Source organism: Callionymus lyra, chromosome 8 (genome assembly GCF_982586985.1).
Source record: "Callionymus lyra chromosome 8, fCalLyr1.hap1.1, whole genome shotgun sequence".
Classification (NCBI taxonomy): Eukaryota; Metazoa; Chordata; class Actinopteri; order Syngnathiformes; family Callionymidae; genus Callionymus; species Callionymus lyra.
The window spans coordinates 809,271-829,788 of record NC_141825.1 but is presented as its reverse complement, the minus strand read 5'-3'; the positions used below and the strand labels follow the sequence as shown (position 1 = coordinate 829,788).

The 20,518-nt window shown below is 36.2% G+C and overlaps 1 protein-coding gene across 3 annotated transcripts in view; it reads right to left on the bottom strand.

Moving 5' to 3' along the window:
- The window catches only part of pot1 (protection of telomeres 1 homolog), a 79,655-nt gene that overhangs the window by 46,369 nt on the left and 12,768 nt on the right, over nucleotides 1–20,518 (bottom strand). For 2 of the 3 annotated variants that reach the window (XR_015712097.1, XM_087797202.1), the window contains exons 2-6: nucleotides 11,809–11,944; nucleotides 11,536–11,608; nucleotides 8,698–8,780; nucleotides 3,933–4,040; nucleotides 2,026–2,094 (exon numbers count right to left, since the gene is read on the bottom strand). Coding sequence is in view for 2 of the 3 variants with exons in the window: in XM_087797202.1 (XP_087653328.1) it covers nucleotides 2,026–2,094; nucleotides 3,933–4,040; nucleotides 8,698–8,780; nucleotides 11,536–11,608; nucleotides 11,809–11,928 (453 nt within the window). In the remaining variant the exon portion in view is untranslated. The remainder of the gene's footprint in view (nucleotides 1–2,025; nucleotides 2,095–3,932; nucleotides 4,041–8,697; nucleotides 8,781–11,535; nucleotides 11,609–11,808; nucleotides 11,945–20,518) is intronic. The other variant, XM_087797203.1, reaches the window with a different exon arrangement.

The window sequence follows — 20,518 nt, the reverse complement described above, 5'->3', positions numbered from 1 at the left end:
TGAAATTTAGAAGTATTTTTTATTTAGAATTTGTTTCTTAAATTGGGTAAAAATATGTCATGTTGCCAGTGATTGGCCGCTTGAAAAGCAAGACAAGTTTAGAAGCACTGGTGTAGATAATATTCTATTTAATGAGAAAAAAATGGAATGAATAATATATGAAAGAAAAGGATTATTCAAATCTTTAAAAACATTGTTGCGAGTGAAGAAGTGAACTTGAACATTAAGGTGAAAGCAAATCTACAAGCAGCTGAAGTTTAGAACGGATGTATCCATGTTCATTTACAATAATTCACTGGCATTTTTAGATATTCAGCCTTTGTCCTCCAATGGTCTTTTCAGGGAGAACAAAACAAACAATCTTACATGCATGATTCTGTTTGCTTTCAGTTTCAGTGGAGGTCACAGATCAGGAATACAGAAGAAATCTTAAAAAAGATTTTACAGACTGATTCTTTCTGATCTCAATTACACATACAGGGTAGAATATAACACTTTAAAGTAGGTCATTAAGATCGATAGCAAGTAATCCAGGAGCCTTACCTGATATCACATGATCAATGTCATGTCAAAGTGTTTCAAATAAAATTAAATGAATTCAGCAGGCTGGTATCAAATACAGAGAGGAACAGACATATTTTCTTTGAGTAATCCACATATTTATGGCTTTTCTAAAAAACACTACAGTAGTTTAACACCGATTTGAAGAAGAGCTGATTTGGAAAAATGAATTACATCAAACTTGGCATTAATTGTGTTGCATACAGTTAAATATGCACATGAACCTTGGCAGAGGCCTGTGCCCGGTTAACATGTAATTGATCTCAGTAGGTCTTCTTTCTCTTGGAATTAATTGCAGAGTGGATCCTTTTCTGTGGACAGATTTTCTACTTAGATGAATGTACTATATTGGCATGTAAATTCAGAGCTTTGGAGAGTGTTTGACACATACAATTGGGGGCAAATGTATGGTAGTGAAATTGTATTATGTAAATGGTTTATATGAAGAAGAAGGCTTGACTTAGAATTGTACTGATTACTTGCAGCAGTCATTTGTGCATTATGCTTTGGAGATTGATCAAAAATGAGAAAAAGTCTACATTTTAAAGTTACAACAGGAATGCTGTTGCTGTAAACAAATGCTATGTTTGATCGTCCTCACTAGAGAATAAGTGGGTTGTTCGGAAAACATCCTTTCCAATCCACAATTTTCATGTGTGCTCAATTATTTACACAAAACATGCACTAAATGGAAAAGATATTTGCATTCCTCAAGCATGGGAAACGGGTTGGACTGTTAATTAACAACAACAACCAACTTTTTGATTAAAGGCTCCACCATGGTATGCTTAAAAGTATTGGGAAAAACCCTGTGGAAAGGGAAAGATTTACCATTTTGGTTACCCAGGGCAAAGCAGATGATAGAAGTCACAACAAGTTTCACAAAAAGCAAGAACAGAATGGGGATGCTAAAATAATTATACGGTGGTATTTTGCGTGTGCATACTACCAATGTCAATACCTGATGTCAATTAATCTCAAAACTGAAGTTATTTCTCTTGGTATTGTGAAGCTAGGTTGTTATAGTCAGTGCAACATTTGGTAAAAAATAAAAGTGAACCAGAGCGTACTTAGAGAGTTCCTTCAAGTATAACTTGAATAAACTGTTTTAATATGTTCCTAATGTAAGATCTGCTGTAACTGGAGGCTTGTTAAGATGTGTTGTGTACTCAGTAAGGCTGACCATTAACAGACGAAATGTGGCTTTCAGAACACAAGCTTGTGTGTTAACATCCTCAGAGAAGTCAGACTTGGAAAACACTTGATGTTTAGGGAACCGTTTACGCAAAGATTATTGATGATGTTAATGCCATTACACAACAGGTAAAAGGTGACCCTCCATGCATAAATGGTCTATTTACCATAGGGTTTACATACAGAGACTCAATTTTCAATTGTTTACATGTTTCAGTTGCAAGACATTCTTAATACACTACAGTCTCACTTGAGTTTTCTGACTCTTACCTGAAGAGAAGGCTTTGTGGTCGTCATCATCGCAGCCGAGGGTCTGTGGGCAGCTGAGAGTGAATATACCTAGATGGCCAAACGACAATGCTATTATTGTCTTCAAAAAAGTAAAATTGTTGATTGTACGATTAACAAAATGAGTAATTCAGAGCATCAACAATCTTCGTATCAAGTATAATATTAATCAAGATAAGAGTATGCTGCTTGATTTCGAATCAATGATTAATCAGAATCAGAATCAGAATCTTTTATTGTCACGCGAGGGGAAATTCGTTTTAACAACAGCAAGAGCAATATACCAAAAAAGAATAAAACACCCAGAAATAAAATATTAAAAAGAAAAGAAAAAATCTAAATAGAATAGAAAATAAATCTGCACTATATTATATACACAATCATATTTACAAAAATAACAAGAAAGGTGCAGTTAAATAATTATCTTGGTGTGTTCTTATTGTGAAGTCTGATGGCAGCAGGAAGGAAGGACCTGCGGTACCTCTCCCTCACACACCGGGGATGGAGCATCCTATCACTGATGGAGCTCCTCAATGCCCTCAGTGTGTGCTGGAGAGGGTGAGACAAGTTCCTCCTCATGGAGGCCAGCTTGCTCCGTATCCTCCTCCCAGTCACTTCCTCCACAGGATCCAGGGGTTAGGTTCATTAGGTTAGTTTGACATAATCTCAGATCCGTTTTGTCACTGCAATACAACGTGTTGATGTGAATTAATTCAACTATAAACACAAATTTAAAAGAAAGTGAATATACAATGAATGCTTCTAGCAGTTAAAAGGGAAATGGACTAATTGTACATCAGTAATGTAAAAAAGGTGCAACATCATACCATTTTGCATTTAGGCCACAAAAACACTTTGAAAGTTGATCTTTGGAAGCCATAGGTCATGTTTTGTTGGTTAGTGTATTTGTTCTGAATTTTTTCATTTTACTTTTTTTTATTTATTTTTCATTTCAGACATCCAACATCTATAAAATAATAAGTTATATGTATTTCTAATAAATGGGAAAAGGGAAACTTTGATTTACATTTGGTTCCGTTTTGTTAATCTCATATTTGTATTATAACATTCAATTTTTTTTCTTAAGTGTAATAAATATTTACATGCTATAATGGGACATGTTCGTTTTAGCAAAGAGTTTATGACAACAGAGCAGTAAGTGCAATTTGAAGGCACTAGGTATATTGCAATTAAATCTCTTGTTAAACAGTATACCTTTACCATGGTTAAACTAAAATATATAAATAAAGATCTCTTTAAAAATCTTGCTATTAAGTTGGTTTTGAAGACATCAGTAAGATGATTGTTTTGTGGGCGTAACTGTCTTCATGTATGTATGTCAGCTATTTAATGAATCTTGGTGAATTGGAAAGACTGATAAGAAAAAAAAAAAACATTAGAGTTAGGGATAGATCCAGACATTTTCATCCATTTCCAGAGCAATATAGCCCTCAGTGGATGGCAGCTCTCATCTTTATTGCTGTTGTTGTTAATGGAGAGATGTCAAAGCATCAAGGTCAAGCATGATGATGATTCAAGGATCAAAAATATATCAGTCAGTTGCCTGCTTCTGTATCAAGGTCCTATCAGCAGCCATCAGTAACACAAGGAAGGAATTGAAGCAGTAAACAATGCTCATGAAAGACGAGTATTTATTTCTGATTGGACTGATAGTGTGGTTTAGTGAGCACCGTTTATATCATGTGGCGCCAATTATTGGGCGTACAATTAATTGATTGCAATCAGGATGTAAAGAAGATTTAACCAGTATTCTGAAAAACTAAGACAATTGTGGCATTAGTAAGGAACAATATATCACCAATTAGTATTTATACATAATTTTAAAATCAATCCATCAATAAACATTGTTTTAAAATGTTGATCCTCACATAAATGTAGGCATGATCACCCTTTAGGAGCAGGTTACAGGGGTGCAGCTTGTCCTTATGAACAGTGGGGGATTTGCCCACAGTGAAACCAGAGGCCACAACCACATCCTGGCAAGAAAACACAAGATAAAAACAACAACATGAAATTGAGAAGCAGCCAGGATTTAAAATCGGCAAGCAGAAGGAGATAAATGTGCCTCCTTGTTCCCAGGGGGAGGACAGATTGGAGCAGCAGATGTTGCACCCGGGAGAAAGAGAGACGTCACAACAAGCCACCTATGATAAGCTGGTATGAAATGTGGAAACTGTCTTTTGTCCGTGTGTCAGCTGCAGACAGATATGGCTTTAAAGTCAACACTAGGGCTCTGGAAAAAAGAACACAGATAACTGCATAATCATGTTATAGAGAGGTGTCAAAGTAGTTGTGTTCGGCGAGGCAGATAAAGCTACCGGCTGTGGGGCTTCACTGAGATTTGACTTCCATCAAGAATATCCTGATAGAAAGATGAGTCGTGATGTGTTTGACTTATCCTGGTTCATGTTTACGAACAATCCCAGTTCATGGTATCAGAGCAGTTGTGTTTTGTCGAACCAATCTTTCAAAACTAGTCTGTTGGGCTTATAAAGGTATGAAGATGTCTCCTGTGTCCTCTCCGGACCCTGCTGCCCTGCTGTGCACTATTCTTTTTTCCCCGTTTACCCCCTTGTCTCACTTTTTTTCTACACCCCCTGTCTCTTTTCCGCCTCCCAGTCACCTCAAGAGGATGTCTACACCAAGTGTAGTTCTGCTCGAGGTGTCTTTTTGCCTATTTTTATTGATCCACATTATGCCAGATTTTACAACACCATTTGACAGGGGCCAAGAGGTGTTTTTGTTCATATGTTTTCATATTTATTTGTTTTATGAATTTGGGTTTATGCATTTTCAATTTCTGGGCTGTGGTTAAAAATAATGTAATGTATAATTTAAATCACAGGTCTAACTTTGACATACTTGTTTACTTTCCTATTCTTTTCCATCATATACATATTAAATCAATAAAATGTATCAGAAGCCAGTGACTCTCGGCAAAATCCCAAACATCATTCTTTCCAATTAATTCATCATATCTTGAATTCATCAACATATCACATGAATCACTCTGCTCATTATCTTATTCAAATTTCAGATTAATGAGGCAGGAAAATAATATTTTCACAAATGCACCTTCTTAGTAGCCAAACTGAAGTTTTGATGAAAGAGACATGATCTCATTAGCATGATATGAATACACATGAGCATTTTAACTTTAAGGACTCAAAAGTTTGCTGCTTCAAAATAGCATCTTGCTCTATTTACATTTATTTACTATTTCACTTTCTTCAGGACTTGGACATAATTGAACAATAGGTTCCTGAAGACTGACTAGAGCTCAAGAAGTTATTTTGCATCACATGGTTGACTTCAAATAAAGAATAGAAGAATTTTAATCAATAACTGAAAATAAATAATAAATGTAAAATCAAATAATATCATATTGAATGTAATAAATAACATGATAAATATACCTTCACACAACTATGGCAGCTACCGTTGCAAAACTAAGAAATGTGGCTGGCCCCCCAGGAGGAGAAGCTTAACCCTGGGCACTGACCACAGACAACAGAATGTGGATGTGATACATTGCCTGCTCGAAATAAATAAATAAGACAAGAAAAAGGGTAACAAATATCCTTATTCCAGGGTCCAATTGCACCCATGGCACCAATACTTCATCTATGTGCAACAATGCCCTTTTTTCAATGTTTCTATCTGCCTCCCGCTGTCACTCCATTCCCTTTTTGTATTGATTTTGCCCCAACTGTGTCAACCAAACACTATTTTTCAACTCTATCCCGTGTAATAAGTCCCTTTCCTTTAAACTGCCAGAAGCCTCCATTTGTACCCATGGTGTTTGCTACGCTTTCTCAGAGGAATTAGTATTTACTGAGGGACTTTTAGCCCGACTCCTTTTAGGTTGCAACCCAATATGGGGATGCAAATTCACATGGAGCACCTCATTTTCCGAGAAAGATTTTATTTTTCATTCATACGCAACGCCTGCGGCCTTCATAGTAGTGTCCAGATGTTGGCCGTGGATGGTTCATGAGCTTCCTAAGCCTTAGAGGGATGACAGATTTCATCCAAACATGTTTCCAGCTCAAGGCTCTTCCTCAGCAGTGGAATGTTATGTCCCTAGTATCAGAAAATAAATATAAATTAATTTAAAATTCAAAGGCAACAAATGAGTTGGAAGGTGCCCAGCCCTTCATTCCACAGTTTTTTAAACCCCCAGTGGATGGCATCCTCGTGGTTCAAATGAAGCAAACGCAAGCGTTCTTGCTTGCTCACACCATTTAAAGTCTGCTGGCTAAAACAAACAAATTGGTTGGACAACTGAACCACACTGGGAAATTGACACACATTTTATATTAATCTTACTGTCTGATTTACAGTCTCGAATATGATGAGACGTATTGTGAAACAACACTAGCAGAGAACTGGAGAGTAAACCAAAATCAAAGAAGTTTAGTGTTTGTCAGATAGAAATAGTGGGGAGAGAGGTGTTCCCAGACAATGGTCTGAATTAGGGCAGAAAGATTTGGGTAAATAATCTAATTCCAATGTATGTGGGGTTTTTTTTTGACTAAATTGCAACAGCATGCTATTTTTTTTTTATTGTTTTTTTTTTTTATTGTGGGTCCAACACAACAGTTGATCAAACATTGATATGTACAACACATCTTTACTCAACTCAAATGCGGAAAGACAATTTGAAAGTCCTGTAAACCTGCATTTTTTTAATCCAATACAATAAATGATTAACTTTACATTAAAATGTATTTGTCTTTGATTCTCAAGATAAAGTTAGTCAGTAATTATCATGATAAAGACAAATAAGGCATACCTTAGAATAAAAGGAGAAGGTTTTTTTAGTTACTCTAATTACACTTGTAAACAAACATAACATAGTCAATAATAAATCATACAAACTTCAGTGCAGAGTAAAGAAGAGTGAAAACACTGGTCAGTCATTCTTCTTTTTCTAACTGCATCAGTGCATTTTCCTGTCATATACAATAATATATTATCATTTACACAACTTGAATTGTGTGATTGCATAAGGTAACTTTCAGCGCGCACACACAGACAGACATGTCGGCAGATTCAAATGTACGAATAGATGTCAGGATGTAAAGTTGTTGAAAACACTGTAGTTTGTTTCTTACTGCTGCTCTTTAGCTTCTCTAGACGTCACTGATCAACTTGTTAAAGCGTCTCTCTCCGCTTGCTGCGTTCAGCGCCGCTTGCAAGTCATTTTGACGGCTCGAAAATATATTAACATTAAATAAAATCACAACCTATGCAATATAATAATCGCATTTTTGAACATCGCGATTAAATTGCAAATGCGATTAATCGTTCAGCCCTAGTAGTAACTACCTTAAATCAAATCAAATAAAGGAAGAATATACTGCAGTACAGTCAGTGGCAGGCTCAGGCACCCCCAGTGTAGGACGGAGCGTTATAGAAGGTCCTTCATTCCAACTGGTGTCAGGATATTTAACTCTCTACTTTAAATATCCTGATGCTAATCCGTAGTGTGTTTTTCCTCTCGTGTGTTTTATTTTATTTTATTTTTTTTATTTTTTTTTTATTTTATTCTATTGTATTTTGTTAATAGTGTTAAATTTCTAATTTTGTAAATAATTTGTATATTTTTAAGATCGTTTTTATTTTATTTTGTATTATCTCTTTTATTTTTATTTTTTTCCTTGCACTTTATTTTTTTCAACTGTGCTGTTGTAAAAGTGTGTTTCCCCTCTGGGGATGAATAAAGATTTTCTATTCTATTATATTCTACAAGCCCAATATCAACAGTGTTGGATTCAAGCAGAAGAGGATTTATATTTCAAACAACAGATCAGATATATAAATAAGAACAAATCTCTGGCCCCACAACCTAATTATGTAGACAAGCATATTGCAGGATAATTTGGCTGTGAAGTCTAGTCTCCAACAGGGCTGTCAAAAATGTTTGTCAGTTGATAAACTAAACTTTTTTTTGTTACTATGTGCCACGTATTATTTTCAAACAAAAAATATCTTGATAGGTGCTTCTTTTGACACTGTCACTGTGTCCTTTTTTTGGTCCTGCTTTCCCCCCTCCCAAATCATAGCTTTTGTAATTTAAAAAATTCTATTACATTGTGATGTCGATTTGAATCATAAACAATGATTTACGCCTAGTCTGGATTTCGAATTTTCCAGGTTAATTGTATAGATCCCAAAGGGCTTACTTTTGGTCTCATCCGAACACATCACCTTCTCCCTATCATTCTCCTATTAGTTTGGGTGTTTATTAGCAACCTTCAGATGGACGTGGATATTTCATTAGTCCTTAGACCAAGGGTGTCAAACTCAGTTACAAAAGGAGCTACAAGCTTTCAGCAATTACCAAAACTGTCCTTCACAGGACGTATGGGCAGGCTCTTTTTTGAGTGATCAAACTAGCACAAATGTAAAGATCAAATACTTATTTTCCCCACTGTAAATGTGAAGCTTAGAAAATGTGTCTTCTTTTATAAAATGCTAAGGCCAGGGGCAGCCAAGGTACTACCTCCATAAGTAGCAGTTTGACAATCGAGTATTGCAAACTTTGTTTATATTCACACTGGATGAAAGCAAGACATTTCTTTTTTTTTTCATTTTTTAAAAACCACAGGTTAGACAAAAGCTACTTACCTTTACGTTTGTAACATCTGCAAATTCCTTAGCCAAATTTCCAAACAGAATTACATTGATGGAGGAAGGAGTGTAATCTTGACCTTTGAAAACAGTTAAAATAAATCATAAGAACCAAATACATAGACAGAAAAAGTCATTGGTAGAATTGTGCCTTATTGTAGAAATCTACGTCTTTACTTAATGTTTTGAGTATTTTTCAAACTATTGTGTGCATATGGGCAGCAGCTCACCTAACATTTTATCCAATTAACTATAGAATCAGAGCAAGTAGGACTTTCTACTCAAGCTACACATGAGTATTCATTGTTTTTAGGATTCCCCAACATAGGATTTCTGAAGGTTTCTTAATTGGGCAACAAGAGGATCAGTAAAGAGGTAATATGATTATTCAGCATTTTTCGGTGTTGACAATTTAAATCAAAACAATAATTTCCCAATTATGATATAGAAAATATAAAAGGAAAGTTTACAGTATATTCAAAAACCTGAGACAAGAACGTGTAGCTTTTTGCTAGTTAAGCTGGGAGGTACCACCTTTATATTGACTCATCCATGTTCCATGCTTCATTAGTGTTTTTAACAGATGAGAAAATTGGCTTAGCAATCAAAGCATCAGCCATACCAATACAGGGACAGCAAGTGGGGAGTATGAAACAGAAGTGGAACATTTTTCTTTCAAAAGGTTCTGACATCCTTGAACACCTAAAATTTGACCATGGAAATGTTAGCATTACATTCACACAAAACAATGATTTAAAACTCTTAAATTATAAGATAAAAAAAGACTTGAATTAGACTAGTCTATGAACAGATTGTGCCAGCTTCAGATAGAGCATCAGGAGGCGTGTTGGGAAGCCTGGGAGCTTGCACCTGTGTAGCACTGCTGCCTGTCTAGTTCTCAAAAGACAAATGGATACACATTGTAACTTGCTTTCCTAACTTGCTGCAAGTTGTACTGTTGACAAAAACAACAAACTTTATTTTGTTATTGCTCCATTAGTACATGTTAATATTAGCTTTATTAGATAAATAAATAAATTTATTACGATCTTAAAAGCAACAAGAATCAGACCACACTTTGAAACCATTAAAATATTTTTTTAGGTAATTGAGTTCACCGCAAATCATTGATATGACAGTGACACCAAAACGCCAGATTTGTTCAACAATAAAACTAACTAAAAATGTGTTAAAAGCATAGATGCAAACACTGAATGTCTATCTCTAATTGTCTAGATCCCCATGTTCTTTTGGCAACGGTGACTATGTAAGTGGGTTTGTTTAAAGGTTCCATATCGTTGAATAATAATAAAAATATGCTAATTAAACTAGTTAATGAAACATGATGAAACTTAATTGTATAATATACCTATATCAATTAAACTATCCATGTTCAAAATCACATGCGTGAGTGGCTTGGCAGTGACTCCAACACGATGTAAAAAACACGAGTAATTTTACAGGTCAATGATAACACAAGAGAAGCTACACCTGAATCATTTATTTAAGCATGAGTTGCAATAACTAATGCATGCACCTTCCAGAGCCACTAAACTATTATTGAAATTGAAACAGAACCAAGCTTTAATTTAGTCGTTAATTGTTATTAATTATTTATAATTACACTCATTATAAAGTGAGGTAGGTAGAAATAAGTAAAAAACGTACACGTTCCACAGTGTAGATATGGTAACGTGCGAAGGTCATACTAGTAAAGCAAGTTTATGACCCGATGCCACCAGATCTTCCAAAATTACAGAATTGGCAGCCGATACCAATTGTGAGTATTATTTCAGACATCCCTATTTTAAATTTTGTTCATACAAAACATTTTTATAGTCCTGGAATGACACCTTTCCGTAGCACATGTTATCAATAATAATCAGAAATACATATTTAACTGTCAATGATGCTAAACTTCTTGCTTGCACTGGTTCCAGCGCTCGAAGTATACAGCCTGGTTCGGGCTATTCATTTACTGAATTTACTCAATTATCCTAATTCATTTTGAATCTTTTTTTTTTTACAGTTAATGAATGACATCCAGGCATGTACACACATAAATAATCCTTCTCTCACAATAAGTATTGCGGGGGAAAGTCAATGTTTATGTCTATAATAACAAACTAGCATGAAAAATGCATAAGATGTCATTATGTGGATTAAACCTTTTTAATTATTCTACAGGCTAAGGTCACTGCACTTTTAAGCAACAGCCACAATCAGGAAATAATTGTGAGCCAAGAATTCAAATTAGATGTTGCATATCGACCTTTTGCTTAATGCCATTTTATTTAATTGGAGAACTGAATAATCTATTATGTTCATGTACGAGAGTGGTTGACTGTGTTTTTAATGTGTAAATGACCTGTATAGGATGTACAACTCCAACCTTTTCAGCACAACACAACTACAACAACAGATTAGAATACCTCCATCATGAGATTATTCACATACATTTTTTCCCCAGAATTGGTGAATTATCCTGTTTTTTTTTACATTAAAACCAAAAGCTAAAAATGTAATAATCCATTGTTTTTAGTTTTTTAGTTTTTTTTAAAGTTTTTTAATACTCTTGAGATTTCATCATATTCTTGTTCAGAATTAGCGTTTTAACAGCCTATAAAGTGTAACTTTTGAAGCCAATTTGCCATTGTTTTGGAATTTGAACCAGCAACAGAAACACCATAGTTATTTCCAAGTAATACTATTTCCAAGCACAACTCAGCACTTCAGTGGACAAGTTGAAATATGAACTCTTTTTCAGCAATATGGTTTTATAAGAGATCTGGCAACCACAAGCAAATAGAGCTAAACAACCAACATGATTCTCACCTTTAATGATGATCTTAATGACAAAGTTATCACCCGCCAATGACACCAAAGGGCCTTTCCAAGACACATTTCCCTGCAATGAAAAAATTAAATATTTACATGAATATATTAAACATCAAATTATATTCTTTATGATACTGTACGTTGCGGAAGTACAATAATGCTGGCAATAAACATTGGTAGCTTATATAATTACCCTGAAATGAGCGTTCCCTTAAATGTTGTGATCAAGAGCTTGCTGTGTGGATACATCCTAGTTTGAAAACAATTTACCTTCACTGCCTTGCCTGTGAAATCCTCTTTTAGAAAGATCTGTGATAGTGGAATCACAGTCAGCTGGTTTGGCAAAACGTCTTTTTGTTCCCCTTGTTCGGACAGTACATGAACAGGCATGATGATTCCAGGTAACCTGCATCAAAGAAAGAAAATAAACGTTTATTTTTAGGTACATCAAACTTTTTTAAGTAATACAATTAACAGGGTAGCCAATTTTAAACTTGTATCGTTTGTTTTTTTATTGACTAAACTAAAACTTGAAACGAGAATGCTCCAATAAAATTCATCATTTTAGAACAACAATAAGCGTTTAAGCGACTTATGCTTCTCAAAGGAGCAGTTGAGGTTTGCTTTATGAATTAGGGTCCGAGGTCCAACTAGACTTCTAGAGTAGTTATCAGGCTAAAATGTGTGATAAAAGAGCAGCAGATCCATGTCGACAGCATGGCAGAAGGTGAAAGTCTGTGAGGCATTTCAGCAAGTAACCCAGGAAAATGTTGGCCATGTTTCCAGCAGGTAGCACGTCGCTTCCCTGTCAGAGCTTGTTAGTTTGATTTCAGGCACATTTGACTGGCGAGTCCCTCTGCATCTACCAAGGGGATGGGAAAGCAGGAACAGCCTGTAAGGCAGACGAGCTGTTCGCTCAAGCGGGGAGCTCGCTGCTCGACCAGGCAGAAAACCCAGATAAAAAAATAAATAAAATCCAATAAACCTCTCTGGTTTTGGACAGCATTAGACCAGAGTTTCATTCATATAATCACTGCAACAGAATGCCCGTAGAACAGGGGTCGGCCACCTTTACCACTCTGTAATCCGGTGAATTCCTCTTCCTCATGTTGGCATCTCGTTGCCTAGGCTACCTTGGCGTCGCTGCCGACCTGATGAGTACCCCATCTAGACCGCATATGGGATTAAGGTTCCCTAATGCAGTAATGGTTGAAGCCATGACAAATAGGGAAACTGATGAAGAAGTGGTTGATTTTCTAAAACAATATGGGTCCATTTCTAAAACGGTAGCAATTGATAAACCGGGTTCTTTATTTGATAAAACACTCATTGTCAAATATAGTTCAGGTGTTGTTGAATTGCTGGGATCAGTTTTTCCTTTTTTTCAAGTATTTCCTAAATCCGCACTTTGACCAATCAGATTGTCAAAGTGGAATTGCACTTTGTACAAGTACAAGTTGTCAATTTGTACTTCTATGTCTGTGAGCTGTGCGGCGCAGCTTGCTAGGCTCGGTTGGTATGGCGACACATCTATATACAAAGAAGTAAGACTAACTTATGAGCGCTACTCAAACGTGAGTGATCCAGACAGCTGCTCATCTATTACAACCCCTTTTGCTAAAGCAACATAATATATAATTTAAGAATAATTTTTATCCCTTAGTTGTTAGTTGTCAGCATTTTAATAAGATCGTGTAACTTCCAAACAAGGGCAAACCTGTCCGTCTTCGCGAATGCTATTGAGCACAAGTTGTTAGCGTCAGGTCATTTATAAACTGTTGTGTGTGCGTGTACAAGGAGTTGGGATTTATAATTGATTTGATGATATCGCGATGCGCCCGCGTCTCCTCTCTGATATCGCTCAGTTTCTGAGAGTTATAAGTGATAGTTTTCTCTGATCATGTCGGCACAGAAGCACGGAAATAAACGAAAGGGAAATATCGCAGCGTATCGCATCCTATCTAAACCCCCAGACCTCCCCTACAGTACTCACGCGCAGGCGCATGCACGCGACTACAGTTTTACATGAAAGAAAGAAATAACGCATTAATATGGATATCGCAATTCAAGACACCAATATCGATTATCGCACTCATTTCTAATATCGTGCAGCCCTAATATACACGCCCTTTCAGTCTCACTAAAGGCATCGAAACTATGTGAAAAAACTTGCTTAAAAAGTTTGACAGTCACCCTTTGCTCTTATTACTGCTTTGTAGACTGCTGTAGATTTTTTACTTTTTCTTAATGAATTCGAGAGGCAGTCTTTTGAACATGGTTATCACTTAAATGTGTCTTGTCAATGTAATGTGGAGAAATTAAATGTTAATAGGGTTTGATTACTTTTTTTTTTTTTGTATCCAGATTTAAATTAACATATGACTTCCCTAACAAGAAACAGCAGGAATCAAGGGTTAAAATGCACAGTATAGTAGGGCTGAACGATTTTCGAAATTGCAAATACTTTATTTACTATTGCGTTTGAAATTAAATATGATTTTTTTTTTTTAACGCTCTTTTTTATGCATTTTTTTCTAATACAATCAATAATTTAATTCACGGCAAAATGGATTTCATTGTGATTGTTAAAAAAGTTATTAAGACATTTTTTAAATAAAGGCAAATTAAGCATACATTAAAACAAAGGGAGAAGGTAATTTAGTTATTTTAATTACAGACTTAAACAGACATAATATATTCACTGCAAATACTTATAATAAAAAAAGTATGATCCAAACATTCATATTTATAAGTCAATAATACATCTCACAAACTTCAGTGCAGAGTAAAGAAAAGTGCAAACACCTTCATCCTTTTTCTCACTGCACATTTTTGCACAGTTTCTCTTGTTACTCCGTCATATTTATGTGCATATGCTGTCATACACATTAATATATTGTAATTGACACAATTTGAATTGTGCGATTGTACAAGGTCATAAACTTTGGATTAGCACACACACACAAACACGAAGCAGCGCACATACGCAGACACATAAAAAAAACTTAATTTTGGTAATCATTAAAAGTTGTATAACTATTTGGAAATTAATTTTATTGCATTTAGTCGAACAGCTTTGCTCATATATTACCAACAGCAGCAAATGTTAAAGAAATCAAATCAAATAGTGTAATTTTTACTTTACTTTTTAAATAACTCTGTTTTGACTGGAAAATAGTAATGCCTACACAAATTTGACAAATTTAATTCTGAATAATCTCTTTTGTATCAGGTATGAATATGTGATTTTTTTAAGTGGCAAGTTGAAACATGTATAACACACATGTAGTTCATTGAGAGGTAATTTAGGATACGATTGAAATTGTTACACCAGATTTACAGACTCCGAGATCTCTAGTTGCTGACAAGACATAAACAATAAAATACAACAATTCCTCCAGTCAGCTGTCCTCCTGAAGCTCAAGTGTTGTCATCCTCAGTTAATGAACAGTACAGTCTGACCTCGTCCACCTCCACACAGCACAGGCACATCAGAGCCAGCAGTGGGCTGTAAACACTTGGCGGATTCCTGCAGGGGGGCAACGCCTCATCTCTGCCAAATGTCATCTGGCCACCGTGAACATGAGGCACACTTTCTGTTGCTTACATCTGAAATTCCCAGCTGAGCTGCTCTAGGATTCTCTAATATCAACCTCTAGCACAGAGAGGCCAAGAGGGCATTGCCACTGAAGATGACGAAAGGAAGGACTGAATATAGACTAGTTAGTTTGTTACATTGAAAGGATGGAAGCCGAGATTTGTCATAAGCTTTACATTTATCCGTAAACATCCGTTTATCAATTAGAGAAGTTATCAGCATTAGATTAGAATCTAAAATTGTATGAAATACTTATTACGAAGAAAGCCGCTTCTTTGAATGTCTAATGGTTTCATTTGCGTAGCTTAACCATCCTCTGGTGTGGGGCTGAACAACATGGCACACTAAAAACACTTTATTAGATGAGGTTTTAGAAATTGCCCCTTTACTTATTTATTATAACTCATTCTCAGTAATTATCATGAACATAAACACACAAATAAATGAAGTAATCATCAACTTTGCATCAAAAGAGAGCATGTATATTATACAACTAGTGGGAAGAGAATAAATATAGTATACAAATATTAAAAGACAACATAACACCTTCACTTTATACCTGATAGCGTCTGTAATAACTTTGAGTCTGGTAGACGTCGACTCATGGCGTAACGCAGCTGAAAGCATCAGCATTAAACTTTTCTTGGGCTTCACCTGGGACTAAGGAGAACTTGATGTCCAGATAAAAATACATCATTCAACCACATAAGAAGTCATGTGATGCGTTTTAACATGGTAGGCGTGTGTTCTGGTGGACATAACCCAGGTGAAATTAATATAAACATGGAAGTGTCACCCTCTTAACATGACAGCTAGGTAGGGATGTGGCAAAAAACTTGACACGAGTGGTTGTAGCCAGACACTATTTCTTTGTTACTTTAAGAACACAACTGTGACACATCACATCGACCTTGGTGAGCTTACCTTGATCACTGGTTCACTAGTGAGCATTTGTGATTCAATAGCTAAAATCCTTTTTTTATTTGGCTAGTGAACATTTACAATTTAACATGTGCACTAGTGAACTAGGACGGTGAAGGGGGCATTCACTTTTTAACTAGCTAACATTTTGGACCTCCCTAGTAAGTAAGTAAGTAAGTAAGTAAGTAAGTAAGTAAGTGGTGTGTGCGGAACCATCAGTAGATTCTGTTCTACCGACCTAAGAGCCCGAGCTTGGTTTTAAGGCTGGATCAGATCACTGATGTAAGGAGGAGACTTACCATGACTAGCTCTGAAAGTAAGAACCAGAATTTTAAAGTTGATCCTGAAAGAAACTGGCAGCCAGTGAAGAGTTTTAAGGATCGGAGAAATGTGAGTTTTTCTACTAGAGCAGGTCAGAATTCTTGCTACAGAGTTTTGTATTAACTGCAGGCTATCCAGCTCCTTCTTGTTTAGACACGAAAATAAACAGTTACAATAGTCTAAAGGAGAAGACACAAATGCATGGATAACAAGCTCCAGATCCAGTTTTGTGACATCATTTTCCTAAGTTTAGAGATTTTTCTCAGTTGAAGGAAACAGTTTCTGATCCGTTTTAAAACTGTTTTACAACAAATACAACACCCAGTGTGTGTTTTCACTCAACCATTGTTTGATTTCAAGCAAACAATTCAGTTCCGTTTAGTTTAGTTTAAAAGGATGTGCAGTTACATTAAAAAGATGGCTGCACCAGATTCAGCACAATCCTGACTAAGCTGTTCAGCCTCTGGGGCTCAGTTTTATCAAAAGAGCAGTAGAGCTGGATGTCATGTCAAAAATGTGATAAGAAACATCAGGAAATCTCTGAATGATTTTACCCAGGGGAATCAAGTACAGCAAAAATAATAAAGGACCCAAAACAGAACCTTGAGGGACTCCACACAACAGATCCGCTTATTCAGACCTTATTTGATTTGCAGATACACTAAAACTGCGCACAGAAAAGTATGACGAGAACCACTGTAACACAGACCCAGGACAGTCGATGGCATGCTTGAATGCATTGGGAAAAACCCTGGGGAAAGGGAGAGATTTAGCATTTTGGTAACCCAGGGGCCAATTACATCACACACTTTAATAAAGATAAAGAAAGATAAAGATAACTTGTACAGTTAGAACAGTAAGTACTAGTAAACATGTAGTCTGTTTCTGTATTACTAGCTAACTTGTTTACAAGTAAGCCCATTTTTTAGCTGGACAATTAAACTAGTACCTGTCTTACTGTTACTAGTTCACTACTTAACCTGTTTGAACTAGCTAGTTCACTAGCAAGGCCAAAAACTATTCACTAGTAGGCATGTTGGTCTTCACTAGTTTACTAGTATGCCTTTAAAACTGTCACTAGTTCACTAGTGATGTAAAACTGTTCACTAGTGGACTTAATTTAGGTTTAACTAGTCAACATTTTATAGTTTTCAGAACCCACTAGTTAACTAGTGTGTGTTTTTGCTCAGTGATAAATGATATGGAATAAATCCTCATTTGGCTTTCCTTATAATGATACTCTTATGTTTCCATTTTCAAATGCTTATGATGCATACAAAATCATTGTAAACCCATTCAGTAGGCTAGCTTGGCCAAAACACTTGCTTAGGGGCTGGACAGTTTGCATGCAAAAAAGTTTTTTAAAGGGCAAATAATGTTGATTTAAGTGTCTCTTGAATTGATCTTAGACCCACAATATATTTTAAATCATCAGAATGTGTCCGTTTATACAAAACTCTCTTTTAATTGAAATGTATTTAAGCCCCAGCCACTGAAAACTGTTTCTTGAATTGAAATCTCATTTACCGCAACTACACCTACTCCGCTCCGATTGATCAAGCATTGAGGTTTGTTACCGCATGTCATTATTCCTGGAAGTCTCTGCCTTCAAGGGACTACAAAGAAAGAAGCAGAGCCTTCATCAATGCTGCAGGAGGAGTGAAGACCATTATCACGCAATATTGGCTCTTGTTCGCCAAGATTTTAGACGGGGAGGACTTTATGAAGCAATAACTTCAAAACAAAGCTATGTTATGACGAGAGACTGCATCTTGGAGAGGAAGACTTTAACATTTGACACATGTGAGTAAGTCGGTAAAGTTGAGTTTTCACATTATTTGCCCTTAAAAGGAAAATGATTATATAAAAAAAGAAATCAAATAAATGGAGCTGGCCGTATACATAGTAAGTAAGTAAGCAATATTTATTTATATAGCGATTTTCCAGACCAGGGTCACAAAGCGCTTTAACAATCAAAACAATACTCAAAAAAGTATATACTTTAAAGATCAAGATAATACTGAGAACAACAACAACAGGAGTTCCAGAAAATCAAGGAAAAGCCTGAACAAATAGAAACGTCTTAAGATGTTTCTTAAAGGAGTCAGTAGACTCCATCAAGCGCAAAGAGAGAGGAAGATTGTTCCAAAGCTTAGGAGCAACAGCCTGAAAAGATTTCTCTCCTCTGGTCCTGAGCCGTGTGCGTGGAACCATAAATAGATTTTGATCCACAGACCTCAGAGCCCGAGCTGGGGTGTAAGGCTGGATCAGATCAGTGATGTAAGGAGGAGCCTGACAATGAATAGCTCTGAAAGTAAGAACCAGAATTTTAAAGTTGATCCTGAAAGAAACTGGAAGCCAGTGAAGAGTTTTAAGGATCGGAGACAAGATAACAAACTGTTACAATAGTCCAGACGAGAAGAAACAAACGCATGTATTACAAGCTCCAGATCATGTTCTGACAACATTTTCCTAAGTTTAGAGATTTTTCTCAGTTGAAGGAAACTGTTTCTGGTCAGTTTTCTGCAGTGTCGAACAAGAGACATGTCTTTATCAAATACAACACCCAGGTTTCTCAGGCTCAGTTTGACAGACTGACCCAAGTCCCCCAAGTACTGACTCAACCCTGGAACCTTATCATCAGGAGCAATCACCAGTGTTTCAGTTTTGTCCACATTAAGCTGTAGAGTGTTTTCACTCAGCCATTGTTTGATTTCTAGCAAACAATTGACTAAGCTGTTCAGCCTTTGGGGCTCAGTTGGATCAAAAGGTAGACAGTAGAAAGTTTGGGCCATGCCAGAGATTTTCGCAGTAAATTCATACCTTTAATGACATCATTACTCCTTTTGTTGTAGTTTCTAGTCCAGGGGTCGGGAACCTATGGCTCGCGAGCCAGGTGTGGCTCTTTTGATGATTGCATCTGGCTCGCAGATTTTGGCTTTTCAGATAAAACATAAAATATTATCACTTGTTTCAGGGGTGGGCAATACGTCGATCGCGATCGACCGCTGTTGCGAGTAGATCGCGTGATTTAATAAAATATGATATAAGAAAATAGTAAAGAGAGCTCTGATTGGCTGCTGTGCATATTAATCAAATGGTTATTGCGCCGATTGGTTGAAAATTTGATTGACATGCACAGCAGCCAATCAGAGCTCCTGCCTCTTCCACTGAACGCACGGAAAAGATCATATGAATCGAGAATAAAAAGAGCAAAACGTGCGACAGTCATTTTACGCAATTCAGAAAAACGATATAGAATTATAAGCTTGTTTTTTTAAAATAATATATCGAACAAAATAATGCGCGTTTGATCGCTTCAGGTTCTTCTCTACGAGAGTCACAGAAACATGACGTCAGGTCCATCAAAGTTAAGCTGCAGGTTTCAATGAAAGCGCAACAAATGCTGGTTTTCCTTTTGTGATCGCGTCCTTAAAACACACTTGCATTAATACACCATCACATGATGACTATTTGTAAATTACCTTTATCTCACGAATGTAATAAGAATACGCAGAAACACAAACACGTTAAACAGGTGCAGGTGAGACACACATTCTAATGACGTCAGAGACGATCAGACAAAGCGATGATGATGTGAAGTTACTGATGAACAGTTTTATTCTCGTTAAACTTCATCTGAAATTTAATTAATCCACTTGTGTGATTCATATCAGACATGTTTAAAATTAACACATATAAACTGTTAGTTTGAATTCATGTTTTCATTTGTTTTTGTTTTTGTTTTTTTCATGATCACAGAAATGGAGAAATTTTAGTCTTGTGCTTCATTTAAATATGATCGACATATTGAAATGGAGGCATGGAAAGGGAACCCGTCTGAATTCTTTGTTGATTTTGATGAACAAAGGAAAAGGGCTTGAATTCGTGTCAAGCACAGATTCTTACATCTGAATATTATTATATGGCTCTCACTGAAATAAATTTCCAAATATTTTGCTTTCATGGCTCTCTGAGTCAAAAAGGTTCCCGACCCCTGTTCTAGTCTATATGTCTAGAAAAATTCAAAGTTACGTGAGCTCAGCAAACAGTGCACCAGTCTCTGCAGCTCACATAGGCACTTGGCCCTTACCCCCCATTCATACACCGAAGAGTTAAGTTAGATAACTGACTGACCAT